The sequence below is a fragment of the Aquila chrysaetos genome, chromosome 11, assembly GCF_900496995.4.
Source record: "Aquila chrysaetos chrysaetos chromosome 11, bAquChr1.4, whole genome shotgun sequence".
Classification (NCBI taxonomy): Eukaryota; Metazoa; Chordata; class Aves; order Accipitriformes; family Accipitridae; genus Aquila; species Aquila chrysaetos.
This window is the reverse complement of record NC_044014.1, coordinates 525,269-544,506: the sequence shown is the minus strand read 5'-3', so window position 1 is coordinate 544,506 and position 19,238 is coordinate 525,269. Positions and strand designations below refer to the sequence as shown.

At 47.7% G+C, this 19,238-nt stretch overlaps 1 protein-coding gene and 1 long non-coding RNA gene across 5 annotated transcripts; both read right to left on the bottom strand.

The window, feature by feature from the left end:
• Window positions 1-5,110: 5,110 nt before the first annotated feature.
• Window positions 5,111-12,267, bottom strand: LOC121233646. 4 transcript variants are annotated; one of them, XR_005933567.1, is made up of 3 exons: window positions 6,385-10,128; window positions 5,516-5,581; window positions 5,111-5,355 (listed from the first exon to the last, which is right to left on the bottom strand). XR_005933567.1 is itself a non-coding variant. In XM_041127386.1 (3 exons), exons 1-3 carry the CDS (start codon window positions 6,870-6,872, stop codon window positions 5,290-5,292), a joined length of 624 nt encoding a protein of 207 aa, XP_040983320.1. In that variant the 5' UTR covers window positions 6,873-6,999; the 3' UTR covers window positions 5,111-5,289. The 4 variants fall into 4 exon arrangements, 1 of the variants encoding a protein (XP_040983320.1); XM_041127386.1 differs by having other exon boundaries at window positions 6,381-6,999; XR_005933566.1 differs by lacking the exon at window positions 6,385-10,128 and adding an exon at window positions 10,473-12,267 and having other exon boundaries at window positions 5,111-5,581.
• Window positions 12,268-12,834: 567 nt separating this feature from the next.
• LOC121233648 lies at window positions 12,835-13,978 on the bottom strand. The gene is made up of 2 exons (XR_005933569.1): window positions 13,605-13,978; window positions 12,835-13,228 (listed from the first exon to the last, which is right to left on the bottom strand). It is a non-coding gene; the product is annotated as an uncharacterized LOC121233648 (long non-coding RNA).
• Window positions 13,979-19,238: the final 5,260 nt, after the last annotated feature.

The following is a 19,238-nucleotide window of genomic DNA, read 5'->3' as shown; positions in this document are numbered from 1 at the left end:
CTGAGCCCTGTCCCAGCTGCACAAACCTGGGCTTTTGGGCTGTTGCACTGGTGGCGGGGCTGTGGGTACGTCCTGTGACCCTTCCCAGGGTTCTGCCTGCTTTCTGCAGCCAGCAGAAAACTGCCTCGCTTTTCTGAAGCACTTTGAGCAGGACTCTGTTATCTTTGGGTGACACATGCTATCTGAGCTTTAATAATATTACCCATAATAATATTATTCAGCTTCAAGCAAGCTAGCAGAATGTTAACAATCTTTTCATTTGATATTGCATGATTTCAAAACCATTTATGTGCCAAATTGTCATACTTCTCCTCTATTTCATCCTTTCTCTGAGGATGGTATTGGTTCCAGCTTTGAAATGCAAATACCAGTCCCAGTAATCTCGCTTCCCTTGCAAAGGTTAAGAATACATTTATCATGCTGTTGCTGGCTGGTTGGAAAAGGGCAGGAGATGGGGATCGAGACGAGGACCCTGGCACTGCGCAGGTCCCAGCTTGGCCACAGCAGGCTTCATAGCCCTACAGGTTTATATTGGCTGGTTACATTTAGGTCATATTTTGTTTACATATGAGGGGTTGTTTTGATTGAATATTGTAGCTATTGGCAAAGATACGTACAAGCCTTCTGAATGTGTGTGAAGACAAAAGTGTTCAGGACAAACATTATTTTAAAACCTCAGAGTAATTAGCATAGTTAAACATTTTAATTTTAAAATTGTAATATGGCTGTTGGCCAGTGTGGTCTAAGGATGGGCAGCGGAACCCAGGGGACCCTCTGCAGAGGATGAGTTCAGCAGAGATCAGCATCAAGTCCTTCCGTGCCGATGGGGCTTTGGGTGAGGGATAGCTCCTGGCAACAGGGGTACCAGGCAAACCTGGCCCCTGTCCCAGCCTGATGGTGTGCACAAGGGAAGGGGAAGGAGGCTCCATTTTCACCGAGCAGCACTAAGCTACCAGGGCGAGTCTGGAGGATGTACAGTGCATTGCTGCAGGATACAATAACTGGATGTGCCAAAAGAAAAAGGTCTGCTCCATCTGTGCCAGCCAGGCGTCCGGCTACGAGCACCCTCTCCCCGTGCCTGCTGGAAGGACTCAGGCATTCCTTAGCCATAGAGCCTTGTTTTCTTTTAACGGCACGTACAGATTGTTTTCAACCTGTCCCACATCCCCCTCCCCACAGCCTGTGCTGGCATGCGCCCCGTGAACTGGCAGCGGTGTCTCCCACCCATATAAGAACACTGGAGGAGAGTGCGGGGGCTGACTCACTGCGGGTCCGGAGGGCAGCTGCCAGCAGCCGGCTGCCAGCTTGGAGGAGAGCCGTTTCTGCTATCCCAACCAGACATGCAAAGCAAGGAGAGAAAAACGGGGAGGAAGAGGAAAACAGAGAGAGGAGACCTGAAGCAAGCATGCCTGTCTAGGAAGGGCACATGAACAAGTAACAGCCTGACCTTCACTGACCTTCAGCAGCCAGCACGGCCAAAAGGGAGGCGTTTCAGAGAGGTGGGACAACAGCCAGCCCAAACACAGATCTCGGCTAAAATTGCCCTGAATGCATGAGGTGCTGAAATTTTGAGATGGTGTCCAAAAGGCTCATCATATTCAGTCACATCATCTCTCTTCTGTGAATGATGAATACGTATGTGAACTCTTCTAGAATAAAATAAAATCTGTGCTTGCCAGTAGTCTGCACAGTTTAAATTCTGAGGGTTACACTACGGATATTGCTGCTTAATAGTTAAAGGTGGCAGCACCAAGAGTGCTAAAATCAAAGGGTAACAAGGGAAATTACTTGGCGATGCTTTTATTGGGCTCTAACAGATGTCAAACTTCAGCATAAAAAGCTTAACCTGTGTAATTTCTACTTTCAAAATGAAACGGAAACAGAAAAGAACAGGCTGCCTAGGCATTTATTTTATATCTTTCACTGAGTTATCTAAGACACCTCAGGACACCTCAGTGCCACAGACCCCTCTTTCTGAGGAGCTGCCGGCCATTACACAATGAGGTGACACAAGCATGGCTTATGGTTACCCAGCATCAATTCAGACAGGTCCTCAAACACCATGCAAAGCTGCTTACAATTCACAACTCTACGCCTTTTTTAATGCTTGTTTTAAAATGCCCTTTGACTTCTGTGCTTTTAGACTGCTTTGAGGTTGTGACTTAACGTTTCTCTCCCTGGTGCTGACAGCGAAGGTGTCCAGCAGTGTGTGCTGGGCTATTAATTAGAGCACCGACACCTTACATCTTGCAATAAGACCACAAATGACAAAACAGAAAAACTCCAAGTCAGTTGTGCCATCGACATCTCAACTGACACTGGCTCAATATTAGGATCACAGGGCAATTCAGGTGGGAAGGGACCTCATGAGATGGGGAGCCCAGCCTCCTACTCCAAGCCGGGTCAGCTGTAGGGTATCTTTACCTGGAAGCCGTCAAGGATAGAGACTGCACAGCCCCTCTGAGCTGAGCAGCTCTGCTTGACCGTCCTCACAGGTAGAAAGGTTTTCTCTATAACCACTCTGAACATCCCTCCTGTCAGTTTATGGCCATTACCGCCCGTCCGGTCCTGTAACACCACGAGGAGCCTGGCTCCGGCTCTCTGTCTTCGCTGGCCTGCCCGTAGCTCCTGGCTGGGAGCCTCTGCGGCCACGGGCAGGACCAGGCAGCGTCCCCGCAGTGCGGCCAGCTGCCTCGGGGCCCCAGCCCACGGCCAGGGCATGGCCAGCGCAGGAGCCAGGGCTGCCTCGCTGAGACTGCTAAATGCGTTCATGGACGCCGTTTGGAGGGGGTGTAGGCTTCTCATTTTTAAGACACTTGTGACTTACCCAGGGAAGGTGGCTGAGGTATAAGGGGGCTGCTACATCCACCCCTTGCCAAATTTCATGTGTCCCGCTTTTACAGAAGGAGAGAATAATGCCTCATTTCCATACGGCTTTTAGCTCCTCTTACCACGAGGGTGCCATTGACACTTAATGGAGGAAATGTCCCGTGACAAACCTTCCCATCAGGTCACGGTTACTGCAGAAGCAGTTCTATGGAAACACAGCTATTGTAAGAACTGCTTTAATAAGTTTTGAGCAATTAGCTGTTTGTTTTGTTTTGTGCTTTAATGGGGGAGAGGGGAACTGTTTGGGTTTTGAGATTTCTTCTAGGTACAAGTTAGAAAGTAAACAGTCTTTAAAGAAATGAAATGAATGTTATCAAGAGTATGGTGCTCTAATTATAATTACATAACTCATATTTCAATTTGATGGGAATATTAAAAGGATTCCTGGGAGAGTTTTGAACAGTCTAAAAGTGCAACAGCATAAAATCCAATAAACCTTGCCTTCTTTTAGAGGACATTTCCTTAAAGGGACAGGTTTAGCTGCCAGTGCTGCAGTCTTTGCAGAAGTGCAATTTCCTCAAACTCCCTAAACCATAAACTAACTTTCACACCAGAATTTTCTCCCATCCATGTGATGGAGTAATGGTAGTTTTTACTGTTGTCAAGGCTGGAATCCAGACAACTGTGCAAGTGGATGCAATGCATAAATATTTTCAGTGCATGCCTTATTTGTATAGAATACAAGATGTATTTATAGCCCTTATGAATACAAGATGGATGTGAGTCAAGAGAGAACTGTGTCTGAGTGGGCAGGAGCACTTCGTGATCTCCATGGCTGTTTCAGAGGGGCTTTGGGGGGCAGGAACATCATCAGGCTTCTCCTCCTTTTACATCCTTGAGCTGCTCAGCAGGTCAGGCTCCCACAGGCAGTGCAGAGCTGGGGAGAGCCAGTGTCACAAGAGAAATAATATTGTAAAACTGCCTCTCTCTAGAGCTGTGCTTGCATCTGTGGGGCTGAACACGTGCCCCGCCTTGTGTCGCTCATACCCCAAGTACCCAACATGTTGATGCCAAGGACAGGAGGAGAGTGCCCCTGAGCTCCTCCATGGGCACCCAGAAGGCTTGTGGTTCTGCCCGGTACAGCCCAGAGGCTGCATTTCCTCGGCCCCGTGTCAGAGGAGGAGGGAAGGTTGCTCTTTGCACCTCTCTGCCATTACGGCAGCTGCAGCAGGAGCCGGGAAGCAGAGCCCTGGCTGCGGGTGGGCACAGGTGGGACGTGCCCACGGTGGTGCAGGAGGAATGGAAATCGTCCGGCAGCTCTGTGCACACATGGACCAGGCACCCGCGGCGGCCTCGGGGTGAGGCGAGCAGAGGGAAAGGGAGTTCATCTAGGGCAGATGGAGGAGGAGGGTGGCCAGGCTGACCTGTGGCATCAGCTCCAGCACGGCTCGTGGCGTGAGGGTGCGGACAGGTCCCTGGAGCCCCCCTCCTGCCGCGGCCCTGACAGACCCCGTGCTCCCAGCAGAGCAGGCGGCCCACGCAAACAGGGGACGGAAACGGCCTGAAATGCCCCACAGACGTGTCGGGGCTGGGCAGCAGCAGGCAGCGAGCGGCTGGGGGGGCAGCTCTGCCCTGCACCGCAGCACTGTCACGGGACAGGGAGCAGGGGGCTGCAGGGTGTGTCGTACAGTGATGGGGGAGGATCGCTGCTTCTCACAAGGAGCAAACGTTAAAATAACACCACTCCCCATCTTGCGTGCCTCTATTCAGAAGCCTTAACCAGAAGTTTCCCAGCCTTTCTCCCCTCCGACTTCTAAATACAGCCTGTAGGAAATATTGCGTGTCCTCCCAGGGGGCCTGGAGGGAGGGAGGAAGGGGTGAGCGGTCCCTGCGGCAGGCGGCTCCAACCACCGCAGCCCAGCAGCAAGGGAGCTGCCGCCCCTCGGCCCCCTCAGCCTCCTCAGAACCCTCAGCCCCCTCAGCCCCTCAGCTTCCTCAGAACCCTCAGACCCTTCAACCCCCTCAGCCTCCTCAGCCCCCTCAACCCCCTCAGCCTCCTCAGCCCCCTCAGCCCCCTCAGCCTCCTCAGCCCCCTCAACCCCCTCAACCCCCTCAGCCTCCTCAGACCCCTCAACCCCCTCAGACCCCTCAACCCCCTCAGCCCCCTCAGCCCCCTCAGCCCCTCAGCCTCCTCAGACCCCTCAGCCCCCTCGGCCCCCTCAGACCCCTCAACCCCCTCGGCCCCCTCAGACCCCTCAACCCCCTCAGACCCCTCAGCCCCTCAGCCCCCTCGGCCCCCTCAGCCAGGCTCCCACACCCCACCTGGGGCCTGGCCCCAGCCCTCATGCCGGAGAAGGACAGCCTTAGCAGAGCAAGAAAGACACAACGTTAGAGCTGTTTCATTCCCACTCGGAAGAAAAAATGCCCTTAATATTTGGGCTACCATGGTCTTTTAGACCTTCAGAGGTTGCCATTTCCTGGCTTGGGTATTTTGTGGTTTAACTGTTTCATACCCTGGAGCACTTTCTGAAAGAAAGGACCACTGGCATTAGTGTGGGATAAGACAAAGAAATCTGAGTAAATACCCTGACTTTCTTCACAGCTTCAAAGTTCTTTTTAGTTTTTAGGTTTAATTGAATTCTCTGAGTTTCCAATCATGGGTCTAATGTAACTGCAACATACTTACCAGGTTATTCATCTTTATTTCTCCATATGTTCTCAGCCTTGTCTCAGTCATAGTGACATTTCCTACCTGGGAATATAAAGTCAATTAAAAGTCATGCTCTGAGGGTTGTAAGTCTTCCCAGGAAAATGTTGTCACAAGCAAAATTACAGATAATACTAATAGGCATTGGTTCTATTATGATAAATTTTAAACAAAATAAGGCTTGATGAATTGTATTGTGTAATACAACGTATTGTTTAGCATTATATTGAAAACCAGAGGATTAACTGAGAACTGAAAACCATTTCAGGGGACTTATTTGTAAATGGATAACATCAAATATAGGTACAGATTTAAGCATATGAAAATGTTCCTGTGACAATGAGCTAGTAATTATGGAGCCAGATTTTAGACCTGATCCAAAACCCCCTTCAGCCAGAGCCTTCCAAGAGACACCCTCTAACAGGGTGTTGAAGGCTGCGCTGTGCCCGCTCCACAGCCTGCAGACACAGCAGAGCACCCGGTGAACGGCTGCGTGGCAGAGGCTCAGGTGCCTGGGCTGGGGGATCCTGCATGCGGCAGCTGAATTCGTGAGTAAAGAACAGTCAAAGTGGCATGAAGAAAGCTCTCCCTAGCAAAATGCTACTATTTGGTCAATGTACTGTCCTCATAATAAATGCTTTCTGGCTACAAAGCAAACACTTGCAAAACTTTCTGCAGATGTGCCAAGCCTTCTATGCAAATCCTTTTGTTCAAGTTTCCTCTGTTGTCTCTCCTGAGATTTTCCAGGCTTGTTCAGCCTATATTTAGCTCAAAAATGGGGAAAAAAACTGACACTGGAATATGTGCCCCAAGGATGGGTAAATACAAGTAAAAATGTCATTACCCACGTGAGGAACACGACTGCTGTTGCACAGGGCTGGAGGAGCTCCCCAGCCGGTGGTGGAGAGGACGCAGCCCCAGGCTGATGTTCATGGTGGGAGAGGTGGCTACTCCATGCAGCAGAGATGGCTCGAAGATCAAACCAGACCAAGCTGGCCTTTGTTAAGCAGGAGGAGATGTTCCTCCAGGCACTTGGGGAAGCTGTTTCAGGCCCTGAGTCTGTCACTGCCCTGGCTGCCGTCACAGCAATATTTGTGGCACTGGAGGAGTTTGGAGTGTTGTCAGAACACATCACTGCCTCGCGCCAGGGCCACACGGCTTTCCCTGATGTCATGGCTTTGCCAATCATTGACCACAACCACTGCCCAGGTGAGGCACTGGTGACAGCACGTGCTGCTCGGACAAAATGGGGCTTCTCCACGGCACCATCCTGGGGCCCGTGGAGCCTCCCCCTGATCCTGCCAGGGCAAGAAAGCTGGTAGCCATTGTTTAGCATGGAGGGGCAAATCCTGAGAGCTGAAGAGCACTTTTGCCTGAGAGAATGTGATTTAGAGTGACTATTTTTAGCTGGATCTAGTGGGAGTTGAAGAAGGAGAGTGTCTTCCAGGAGATGCAGAATACCACGCTATATCGGGTGCCAAAATAGGAGCAGATGCTTCCAATTACACTTAATTCACCTCATTTATAGAAAAAGTCAAAAAAATTTATAGTTACACTAAGTATATCTTTTTCAGAAGTTAAAAATTTTTGGCACTGAAGACTATCTGTGTTAAAGAGCAGTGACACTTGTGATACCAATCCGCTTTGGTGCAGTTTGTGACTCTTCGCAGAATGCTGCTGCTGCTACCGTGAGGTATGGTTTTGGAGGTGGGTGCACTTCAAAATCCATCTTTGGGACAGTTTATCCTGTGTCTGTTTTCTGACATCAACAAGCTCTGTGGTGTATTATTACGTCCAGGAGAAATTATTGTGTTAGACTTTACATTGGAATATAGTCTGGTGCTAGTCCCAGATCAGGCAGTTTCACAAAGGCAACACCAGATCACCCTGTCCAGGTAACCAGAGGCTGGTATTAATTTCTGTCTGTCTAGAAATCCTATTAAAGCTGAAATCACCATAGAGCATGGCAAACAATAACAGTCTGCAGTAGGCTTGGAGGGTGGAACGTGTTTCAGGGTGGCATCGTGCCTATGTTTCACCCAACCATATCCTTCTCAGAGAAGAAGAGCCCCCCCAGCTTTCTGGTGGTGCCACTCACATTGGACTGCAGCTCCCAGGGAGGCAGGAGGAACCAGGGAAAAGGAGCTCACATTTGCACCGCTAGGACCGGTTCTACGGGAAAGCAGAGGGCTCGGATGGCACTTTCTCAGCTGCCAAGTCATGAGTCATTATTTCCTTTGACTTTCCTCTCTGACTAACTGTTTCCTTCAGTTACGCTACCCTATTTATCAGCTGGAGACAGACATCAAAGCACAGGGTTTCCACCTGCTCCTCCCAGGAGGGCAGGCAGCTCCGGCTCACGACACAGGGGTGCGTGTGCTCAGGTCCTCGCTCTGCTGCAGCTGGGGGCCACCGGGCATGAGGGGGTCTGCGTCCCAGCCCTGTGCCCCTGCAGACCCCTGCCCCCAGGGTCCTTTTGGCTCTCCCATGGTCCCGGCCCCACCTCTGGCACCCCCAGGAGCCAGGCTCCCCCAGGCCTCCCTCCTTGTGCTGCAGGCTCTTGACATTTTGTTGGACTTAAGGGGGAGAAAAAGTCATTCAGTCAGTGCTGATTTCCTAATTCAGTGTAACCTTTTCGCTTCCAAGCTAAGGACAGCTTGACATTTCCTCTGCATCCCAGGGAGAGGCTACAAAGCCTCTCAGCTTTGCTCCCGACGCCACTGCACATCTCTAGCACACATTGTGCATCATCAAACATTAGAAAAACACTAGACTAATTTTTAAAGCCCTTATTCACCAGTTGACCCACTCAAGTTGCCATCGTTGAAAACCTGCAGTGCATGCAGCTCTGCCCTGCCCACTCTCCACTGGGCTCCCTGCCATGGCCACGAGCCAGTGAAGCCAATTTTATCACAAGGGAACCCAGAATGAATTCCCACCATCTTTCAAGGCTGTTCCCTCATTGCCTTGATGGTCAATTGTGGGCACTCACTGCCTTCATGTCTTTTATACCACTCTGTGCCCCGAAATGGTGTGTAAGCAGCCGCTGCAGGCAGTCCCACTGTCCCACCCATGCACTGGGTGTCATGGAATTTCTGCATCTCCAGTTTAGACTGCTACCTTACATCTCCTTTGGTTTGGGATGAAGGAGATGACTGCATTGGCATTTCATATTTTTAGTTTTTGATTTCTTGGAGGCCAGCCTTTGATGGGACTGAAACAAACACTCCTGTCCCAAAAGATTTCATGTTACTCAAATGTCAGAGTGACTATTATGCCAGGGAAAGAGGCACAGTTTGTATCCATAACTTTTCAAAGATTCGTACATAAATTTTGTACTCATTTCCCAAGAAAAATGTGAATGGATGATCATATTGAGAAGATGCAGAGTGGAAGAAGTAACTAACAGCTACAAAAAAGACTTCTGAGTGCCTTGTGCCATACTTTCTGTAAACTAGGAACCAGCCAGTTTATTAGAGCTCTTCATGGTAAGACCAATAATTGCTTCCAGTTCCAACATGCTTTCCCCTCTTCTCTTCTTGTATTTTTTCCCATTGTATATTGTCTATTATGGCTGGCAAAACTCATGATTTACATCTTGGTTACTGATTTTGGGCCACAGGGATTCCTAAGAGGTCACAAGCCAAGAGCTGTTCTTAAGTGGTGATGCTGGAGCTCATTCTACAGACCACCAAAACTTGATTCAAGTCATAAATAATCACGACAGAGTTGAAGCATGTAGCTGTAGGGTTTATGCCATGTGCAGGAGGGCACAACTGGTCTTATTTTGCCAATACCATGACTGAACTGTAAGCTCGATGAATGCAGTCTTTCTGATCCTGTACCAGGTTCCTGAAAGCCAAATACACCACCTCCAGGATTCTGAGAAACCTCAGAGTTAAAGATTGAAGAAAAACCCCTTCAACTTAGAGCTTTTCTCTAAAACTTCAACATTAACCTTTCTAGGATAGGAAACAGAGAAAATATGCATTCCCCTTGGAGAGAGCACTAAAAGGAGGTTGAGTTCACTTACATATCACTGTGCAAGCTCTATGGGAGAAGGGGAAGGAAAAGCTGGCTTTCAGACACACAAAAATATCAAGCTTAGCTACCTTTTAATAGCTTTCAGTGTGTCTGTGGCTCAGCTGTCTGAGCACCCTCCAGCAACTTAACACATGACCAGTAGCTGCTCTTTGTACTTCCTTCCCTATTGCTCTTCTCAAAGGAAAATATTATTTATCAAGGCAGAGAAGCCTTTGAAAATAACATCTTGGATAAATTAGGTTTCCTTTCTATGCTTGATTTATCGTCCCTAGATAATGCAATGGGAACAAGCTCTTGCCAGGCTCTCTCATGTACTCTTAAGTATTGCCAGTGCTTAAAGGGATCATATGAACTTTAAAAGCATACCTCCATCTGAAAATTTTGCAGGTAGCATTGCTCTAAAAAGCAAAAGTGTCTTTCGCCTTGAATGAAATTACCATGAGAGAGATTAAAGGGCTACTTCCATTTCACTCTTTTGACATCCCTTTGTGTTCTAGAATCAGCCTGTGTCTTGTTCCCTATTGATTAAATGGGTCTTTTGCCCAGCAATCATGCATAGGCAGGGGTGGGGTGGGGGGTGGAGGGGAAGCCCAAACCCTACAGTTTGCAGAGCAACTTAGTAGGATGCATTGTTCCTCAAACTGTCTGGAGTTGTTTCTCTTTTAATAACCACTTTTTCAAGCTGACAGCAGCTCTTAAAAGTAGTTTTGGATTAAAAAGGAAGGAAGACGTCCCAGGACTCCATGTTTCTAATTATGCTCCCAGAGAGCCTTCAAATGACTTTCATGAATTTATACCCAAAGCAGTCAATTCTCTTGCTGCTCACACTGTTTTTATTCTGATACAAATCTATTCACTTAAATGGGGCTATTACTGTTTTTAACAGGCTTACATAAGAGGAGAATGAGATCCAGTAGGTGGTCTCTATCTCATGTCTTTTCTTGGTTTCAAACAGGTCCTGAAGGAAGAAAACCAAGTTAGTTAAAATGAAGTCAAAAAGTCACACGTGTCGGACAAAAACGTAGGAAGATGCCCATCCATTGTTTATTCTTCAGTCCCCAAGATGAGACCAAAGTGTTGTGGGTGCTGAGCTTTCAGAAGTCAAACGGCTCCTGACGGGTCTGAGATACACCTCCGCAGGTCCCTGAGTCAGCAGCCTTTCACCAACTGGCTGAAAAGTGAAATAGGGGATCCCATTGGCCAGGCAAGGCTGGCAACCCAGCACTCCTGAGTGAACCCAGGGGAGCTAACTATCATTTTGGATAAAAAGTTATTCCTAAATAATTGTCTGTATTTACAATAAAGGAAATTGTGTCCTTATAACAACTTTTCTTTTGAATGCTGTACTTAGAATAAGGCACTTTGCACTTAACCATGTCTAGATCTTACCCATTTCTGTACTTCACTGTGGTACTCACCAGCAACATGGTAAGTTCAAGTAGTCCGTATTTAGGGCTGATGCCACAGCTACTAACTCACCATTTAGCTTACGAATATGGTGTCTTGTAGATATTTTACATGAAGTGAAGTGTTGGATATTATTCTCAGATTAACTTTCATCTACTAGGCTTCTTGGAAAAAGATAAAACAGTATCATAAGAATATTTTTCATCTGGTTATCTATCTTTTGACAGCTACTGAAAAAGAAAAATACAGCTGTTTCTTTAAAAATGAAAAAAATTTCAGCTACAAGAAAGGCAGTAAGCAATAATGTTTCATAAAGGAATCGAAATACATGTCTGCAAATAAACCCATGGTGAGATGTCTCTTCTGATAGCTTCTTGAGAGAGGGGAGGAGTAAGGAAGCTGTCACTGAAAATAACCTGCATCTTGCCTTGGAGTTACTCCATTTCTTGTTCTTCCTAGCTGCCTGCTTTCATGTCTTAGAGCAGAAGGAAGGAAAGAGTGGTGCCTGCCATCCATCTTCTTGCCTGTACCTCTTCCAGGCAGTCTCCCCACCTGAGCTCTGCGAGCCACCAGAGTTGGAGTGAGCCAGTCTGCTACCCACATTCTCCTCTGGATACTTTGCGAGCAAGTATTGTGCACAGCTCCGACTTCAGAGGATGAATAAACTTTTAAAAGCAATTTACAAGGTTTTATATTTGTTAATTTTATTGGTGTTGTAGTATTTGAAGTAGTCTGAGGTGGAAAATCCTGTTGGCAGGGAGCTTCTTTTGCACTTGCACTTCACCAAACAACTATGCTTAGCATTTATTGCATGTTTTTGGCCAGACTGTATTTGTGAATAAGGATTGCACACTTTTGTTTCAGGACTTGTCTTACTGACAACGTGATTCCCAGTTACTATGCCTGCTTCTAGGGAAAAGCTCTATATAAACCTGCTTCACAGTGGGAGAGATAGAGGAAGAAAAAGTTAACTCTTTAGAGGACTTGAAACTCAGTAAGAGATACGTTTTCACTTTGGCATGTTCCCTTGTTCTCTGTCAATATATCTATATGGAAAGTCTCAATAGGAAGCGTTGTACCTGACATGTACTGTATACCTGACCAGGCACTGGCATGGGATGGTAACTCTCAACTCTCATACCCCCTTGCTAAAATGCGAGTATATAGCTGTGACATTCAGATTAGGTTCAGTTCAGCTGCTGAAGGAGCCCAAAAATCACATTGCAAAGGGATACGCTGCTTGCTGGTACTACTGCTATGATCGCTGTCACCCCGCAAGGTCCAGGAGGCTTCCCCACTGTGTGGGAGACATGGAGCAGACTGATGTGGCAAAGAAGGAGTTAATCGAGGTGCTAATTAAGGAGCAGCTGTAAGGCACCCAGCTGCAGAGGGTGCTCTGAGGAGACAGGCAGCAGAGTTGCTTAAACAAGTGTGGGAGAGAGGGAGAAGGAAAAGGACAAGGAAGCAGAGCAAAAGCAGAGCAGGGAAGAAAGCTGGACCTGGGGTCCCCCGGTGAGGGTCATATCAGGCACATGAAGCACCAGGGAACTGCTACGTGAACTGGGAAATCTGGGAGGTGAATAAAGCTGGTGCCACCTCCTGCAGCAGGTGGCTGATGTGCTCTTGGGTGGGTTGAGGACATACCCAGGCTGGAGTGGTCTTGGTCTGGTTTTCAATGTACCCAGAGAAACATTCCTGACGTATGCTGAGGTATGCCTCTGCTCTTCTGCACTAACTGCCCACATGCCTGCTCACCTCAGAGCAAACATGGGGCAGCTTAGCACTGACGTGGAGGTAGTGCACCCACGCTAATCCCAAGGGAAGAGTGTGCACCCAGGTGTTAGGGAACAGTGGAAAGTCTATGGAGTCACGTCTCTGCTTTGCACTGCCTTGAGGGCCCTTGCGCCTTTTTGGGTCTGGGTGCAGAGGGAGGTCAGCTCAACGGCTTTGACTTTCCTCTCGCCAATGTGCAAGAGGGACGTTTTCATCACAGTCTGACTGCTCAGATGTTGCTTTTAGCATACAAAACCGTGAAGCAAAGGGTGACTTTTCCTTGCTAAGTTATGCTCTTCATGCAAAGTGACAAAAGAAAAGTAGGAGGGAGGTAAAGCAGTGCTAAAATTGGTTAGACAGCTGCGGGCCGTGGAAACCTAACAGCGTGCCTGAACAGCAAATTATCACATAGCCCTGGAAGGTGGTGATGCCACCTCGCTCCTCCTCATCCTCACAAGCATGAGCAAGCTGTGGGACAGAGACAATGCGAGTGTCAGAGGCACGTGGCAGCGGTGCCAAGGGACAAGTGAGTAACAGGGATCACAGTCTCTGGATGGTTGGGTTTGTGGTGCCCATGGTCCCCAGCAGCCCTGAGGCTGCTGTCTGAGCTCCAGAGCTGCCAGGGGATGGGCCAAGTTGCCCAGAGGTTCATTTCTATGGCCAACAGCAGCAAAAGCCTCCACAGCTCCTGACAAACAGTGCCCTTAGTCCAAACTAAATAATTTCACATCAATTTTGCGGGGTTTTTAACCCTGGCCTGAGTTTGTCTATTTGTCAGTGAAACACAAGGGGGGGGGGGAAAAATACATAGAGTTTAAAGTAATGTTTCAAGATTTTCACCCACCTTAAAGTAGGAAACCAGCATGTCACCAGCAGATGGGTGCACAGGTGGGGTTTGCTGAACTCCAACTGCACAGGAGCATCACCCCTGATGTGAGCCCGTGAGCCCAGCTGGGGCAGTGGCTATTGGGGCGGAGGCAGGTTTGTCAGATGCCTCCGGTGAAGGAGCTCCTGTCTGCCAACACAGCTTTTTATCTAGGGCCTCCGATCCAAGTTCTGCAGTTTCCCGTGTACCTTCCTTTGGTTGTGTCAGCTGTGGGGCCAGGGCAGGACTCAATGAAATCCCCACGGCACCTCCCCACAAGTGTGCGGGTGGTGCTCGGGTGCGCCCCACAGCTCCCGTTGTGCCACCCAGCGCGGCCGCGGTGTGCGTGCTGCATCCTTCACAGCTGCATCCTTCAGAGCTGCATGCTTCACAGCTGCATCCTTCACAGCGACCCCACCATGAGACCCCAGCATTTGCTGGTGTTCTGTGTACTGCTGGGCTGTGACACCCCACTGCAATGGGGCTCCTCGCAGCCAGGGGCTTCATCCCACAGTGCAGAAGCAAGCAGAGCCATCTCTTTCAGCCTGCAAGTCTGTTGCTATTAACAGCTCAATTTTTATATTACTCTAAGGATAAGAATTACTTAGCTTTTAAAGCTTGAGATGGCATGAAATTAACTCTGCTCTTAGACAGCTTTTTTTACAGAGTGAAAAATGCATTACTTCAATCAGTAACAGTGTGAAATACAGTAATCTGAGAAAATCCTCTGGTTTTGTAACTAGCAGCCAGTCATGGGTTTTGGTCTGTAAAAAGTGCACTATATAAAACATCGGTTAAATACATGTTTCTTTTTTTGTGCCACAGAGATAAGTGATGCTTTCAAATATGCCTTTAATAAACAAACCACAAAACAAGGGTCCTAGCTTCTTGGTTTGGTGATGTCATGGAGTGATTGCTTCCAGCACCCGGGTGGGGAACCCCACGGCCATGGCACACTGTGGCAAGTGCAAAAGCAGTGTTTTCTGAGGGAACTCAGCATTTTCCAAAAATGTCATTCCATCCAGGCACCCCAAAGGGCTGTGGGGTCCACATCTCAGACTTCTGCCTTCGAGTTGCAAAGCAATACATTATGTACAGCATGCAGTGCACACTGTCATTTTTTGTGGCTGAAAAATGCTATATAACCTGCCAGGTGCTACAGATGTGAGCTGTAGCATATTGCTCTGTAGTCTCTGGAGCGAGTCTCTGGCATGGAGCTCCAGGCAAAACTCAGTATGATTTTGCAGAAAGTAAGCACTCCCAGCCTTTCAAAGCACACACTGAACACAGTAGCCTTTCCTTCTGCTAGCAAGCAAATTGTTCTAATGGCTTGGCAGATCATTTCGGAAACAAATCTGCAGTGGTTTTGCAGAAATATGATGTAAATGCACCAGAAGTGAAATCTATGACAAACTAATTTCTCACCCTGGAATATTAATACAAAAACATTTTAGCTAAAATTCAAGCCCAAATCGCTGGCGCAGTGTCTATGGCAAAACCCACTGCATCAAGCTTGATAGATGAAGATGCTGAGAGCACTTTAGGAGTAGCTGATCTGCTTTAAGACACCATAAATGACAACAATAAAGCTCTGCTGCCTGCCGCTGGGATGCAATAGAAATCCTGCAGCTCCTGCAGGTCTGGGGTCCCCTGAGCTGCTCTGCCACAGTGAGGGCGTTGTGAGGTGGCTGCACCTCGGCTGGCACAGGGCAGCAGCTATTGCACGTGGAGGACGGGCAGCCGAGTCCCGGCCATGCTGTTAAACCCAGCCAGCCATGCTGTCTAGAGGAACCCACAGCTGAGGAAAACCTGGATCGCTTGAACACAGGTGTGTGAGCACAGGGCAGCCTGCGATGCAGTGGTGTTAGCGACCTTATAAATTATTACATTTGAAGCAAACATTGAACATTTGGGTCGCCTCCAGAATTCTCTCCAATGAAGCGTGGCGGGCCATTGAGATCGACTGGTATCGTTTCTGCTCTCTGGCAAGGGAGTTATTCTTTGGCTGGAAAAATCTAAAATAGTAAATAGAAAATTTAATTTGCACAGGACTCCTGGCTGTGCACAAACATTAACCTTTGCATACGTATGTAGGTATAGTGTGACATGTAAGACTCACCTGGTGTGAATGTTTGCAATTAGGGAATAATAAAGAAAAACCAGTGCTGGCTAATGAAACAGTCATTCAGAATTAGAACAAACAGTTGCGAATGCTGTTTGAAGCAATCTATTGTCTCCACTATGGCTTGAATAAATAGTTAATCTTTGGCACACTGTTAAGCTATAGTACTTCAAATAAAATGGTACAGCTGAACCTGAACAGTTCGTTGACATTTGCTGTCAAGATCACTGTAATTCTGCCTTTTTTTTTTTTTTTTAAAGGGATCCTTGCTGCCCAGCTGTGGTTTCCTGCACAAGCTAGCAAGCCTGCAAGGTCTGTAATCTTGTTGGGAGGAGTTTTTTGGGGCTAGAACAGCAGCTGCAGTCAACCAGGAGTCGTTCTGGTGGATCTCCCTCAAAGCATGTGTTGCACAGTGCCACGGACGGGGTGGATCCCCTGAGTGGGGAAACCTCCTAATCACAACCCGTCAACTTGGCTCGGCGCCGCTGTGCCATTTGCTTGCTTCACATGGTTTAATGCGCGTAAGCGTCTTGCCATGCCCGTCCGTCCTTTGCTTCGTCCTCTGCTGCACGTTAGGCTCAGCCGTCTCTCAAAGACTCACTTCCTCATGGCTGCCCAGCCCCCATGCTATTAACAGGATTTAGCTAATTAGCTGCAAGCAGTGCTGTTCTCCCTCAGCAATGTAAAGGGTTTACTATTTTTATCTGACTCTGGATGTTTTTGGTTCCTAGGGGATTAAGGTCATAGGGCACATATTTATTCAGACGCTGGAATTCTTACATCGTTTTTCCATTACTTGGTTCGGAAGGAGGAGCCTCAGCCTTTCAACTCCCTCTTCTTCCCCTTTTGCTGCGCCCTGGGTGCCTGCTCGCCCTCCCTCCCTGCTCAGCGTGGGGAGCCAGCTTCTCTGAAACAAGAATGTTTTTTACTTTCACTAGTGGTACAGAGACATGCTAACCAAACATCTTATTTTTTAAACACAAGTGGTGTCCAAGGGAGCGAAGGAGCCATGTAGTCATTTCATACAATGCACTGTTGTTTATCTGCAAGCAGGAGAGTTTATTCTAACACATTTTTGAAGCTATTACTTCCATATGTTGCTTGAAAACAAGGATGCTGCCTTGCAGGCCAATTTTATTTTCCTTCAGAAAAAATCTGCATGGGTAAAACCCTAAAAAACCTCCACAACCTGAACTTATTACTACTTATGTTATTTCGATAATTCAAATACTTTGAGGTATAGCCTGAAAACATGCCCGATACAAACACACCTCTAGTTAACTGAATCAAACTATATACAATGCCTTTAAGCTGGACTGCTGAAAAAGAAATAAGTTTTCATCAGTAGTTTTAAAAACAGGGGAATCAAAGCATCTTTTTAAGAGTTGCCATTGTATGGCCACTAATATTTCAGGACTGATTCCCTGTTGGTGCTTAACTGCAGTTATTGAGGGATTAACTGCTGCTATTTCATTTGCTTTCTGGTGGAAAAAAAATACACATATTATGAAGCATTTTCTTCTTGTGTGCAGTATTTTAACATCCATATGGGACAGGATAATACCCAAGTGAGCAAGACTCTGCTTTAGAAATGCACTTCCTGCAGAAAGACAGTGAGATTTGTGATGAGCCTCAGATCCTGTCGCAATTTCTTCAAAAGTCTCAAGCTGGTCCTCACAGTTATGCCTCCTGCTCTTAATTTAAAGCTTTACACGTTACCATCTATTTTGCCAGAGGAGCATAGCTGCCGATCATGATCTTCACCTCATGTCCATTAATCTGCTGGTTGTGTAGGCTCTAAGCAGTGGAGGGCCGTGCAAGAAGAAAGGAGATCCTGAGCTTGGCTTGACAGTAGCTTCCCAAAGACTGTGGAGCACGCCAGATGAATGGGCCATCCTCCTGCCAGCCGGGTGAGATATGCCACAGAATTCATCCCCAGCTGAAATTTCCCGCAGACTGACGGCTCCATGCTCAGGTATGTTGTATTGCCGTAGCTCAGGTGAGAAGCAGCCATGCATGCAATGGCAGATATCTCTTTGTCCACGGCAGAAGAAGAAGCAAGGGCTACCAAGCAGGGATGACTCTTACCCTGCTGAGTAACAGTCTGTGTGACCCTAGTGAAGAGCCGAGCAAAGCTCCTTAGCTACAGGCTGCATCGACCGGCTGTTGCTGCACAGACCTGGAGACACCAAAGGGTTGAGAATGTTTTCAAAGTTGTTTCCCTTCCCTCCGCTCTCACCAGAGCTGCCTTACACAGGTCTGGGCTGCCACCTCTCCTCCTCCCTGAGCGGGTGCTGCCCACGCATGGGCGCGCAGTGATGGCAGTGGTGTGGGGAACGCGTGGGAAGGGTGAGAGCTGAGCTGCGTGCGTGGGTTCAGGTGCACTCAGAGGTAGATGGGAGACTGCACCGATTCCTGCTGCAGGCCGGGCAGGGAGGTGCTGGGGTTGTCCTGTGCAGAAAGACCCTCGGAGAAAGAGCCTCGGAGAAAGCCCCTCGGGTGGGCCAGCGGCTGCAGCTCGGCTGCAGGTGGGGGAAGCGTCCTGTGGCCGTTCCACGGAGCAGCTCTCGCAATGACTTTGGCGGCTCTGAAATCAGGGACTGACCCAGTGTGGTGATTCACCAGCAGCGCATTAGATGTTAGTGTTTAGTTTGTCTTTTGTAACACAACTTTGGCTGAGAATCCGAAACCTCACCAAGTTACGGCTTAGTCCTGATTTTCTGTTCATGCTAAGCTCATCTTCAGCAGTGAAGTAATTTATAAATCATGACCCTTTTCCTCCCATCTTCCCACGTAGGAAAGCACACAGGTCAATGATCTTTAAAGCCTGCCTCAGTTCTGAGTCTTCTTTCTATCTTGTCCACACTGTAAAACCTGCTACAAAATAAAAATGATTGGGCAAAGAAGGCAGAGAAATATGGTACGCATTTAACAATAAAATTTCTATATAGAATTCCATAGTGTATTGAATCTATTTAATGAGTTTTCTAGATTAAGCTGAAGTCTAGGGAATTTTTATTATAATGCCATATCCCATAAAAATATCTATGGTCCTGTGAGAACAGACACCATATTAATCTATTTCTTTAATGTTAGGTGATTAGGTAATAGACTTTTTGCAGCAATGATATTGACACTATTACTACTTGTGTAATTCAGTTAAAAAAAGTTCCGTTCCTCAACACCTTCTCTGTCCCAGCCCCATGACATGGTGCAAAAAGGGTGTAAATGCAAGTGGCTGTGTAATCTATGGAGTATATACTAAATACAGTCACCATTTTGAACTACATCAGGACAGATGACACATACTTTTATACCAACTCATGGGCAGATCATGAAGAGATGGAGAAGACCAGCCTCATAAGGAATAGCTTGTACTTTGCCAAACCAATTCTGTAATGGGCCCAGGCTTTGTGGCTCTCTCCAGCTTTTGCTTCTGCAGGAGCTGTGGGGAAGCACATCCCAGGATCTGGCCTCCTTTGAGCCAGTTT

Excerpts from the sequence above, each read along its gene's own strand:
- LOC121233646 (XM_041127386.1), bottom strand. The coding sequence starts at position 6,872 with ATGCTAAACAATGGCTACCAGCTTTCTTGCCCTGGCAGGATCAGGGGG. Across the intron at positions 5,582-6,380 it reads CAGTCGTGTTCCTCACGTGG|GTAGGAAATGTCACTATGAC; the intron begins GTAATGACATTT and ends TTATATTCCCAG. Across the intron at positions 5,356-5,515 it reads AAATAAAGATGAATAACCTG|AAAGTGCTCCAGGGTATGAA; the intron begins GTAAGTATGTTG and ends CCTTTCTTTCAG.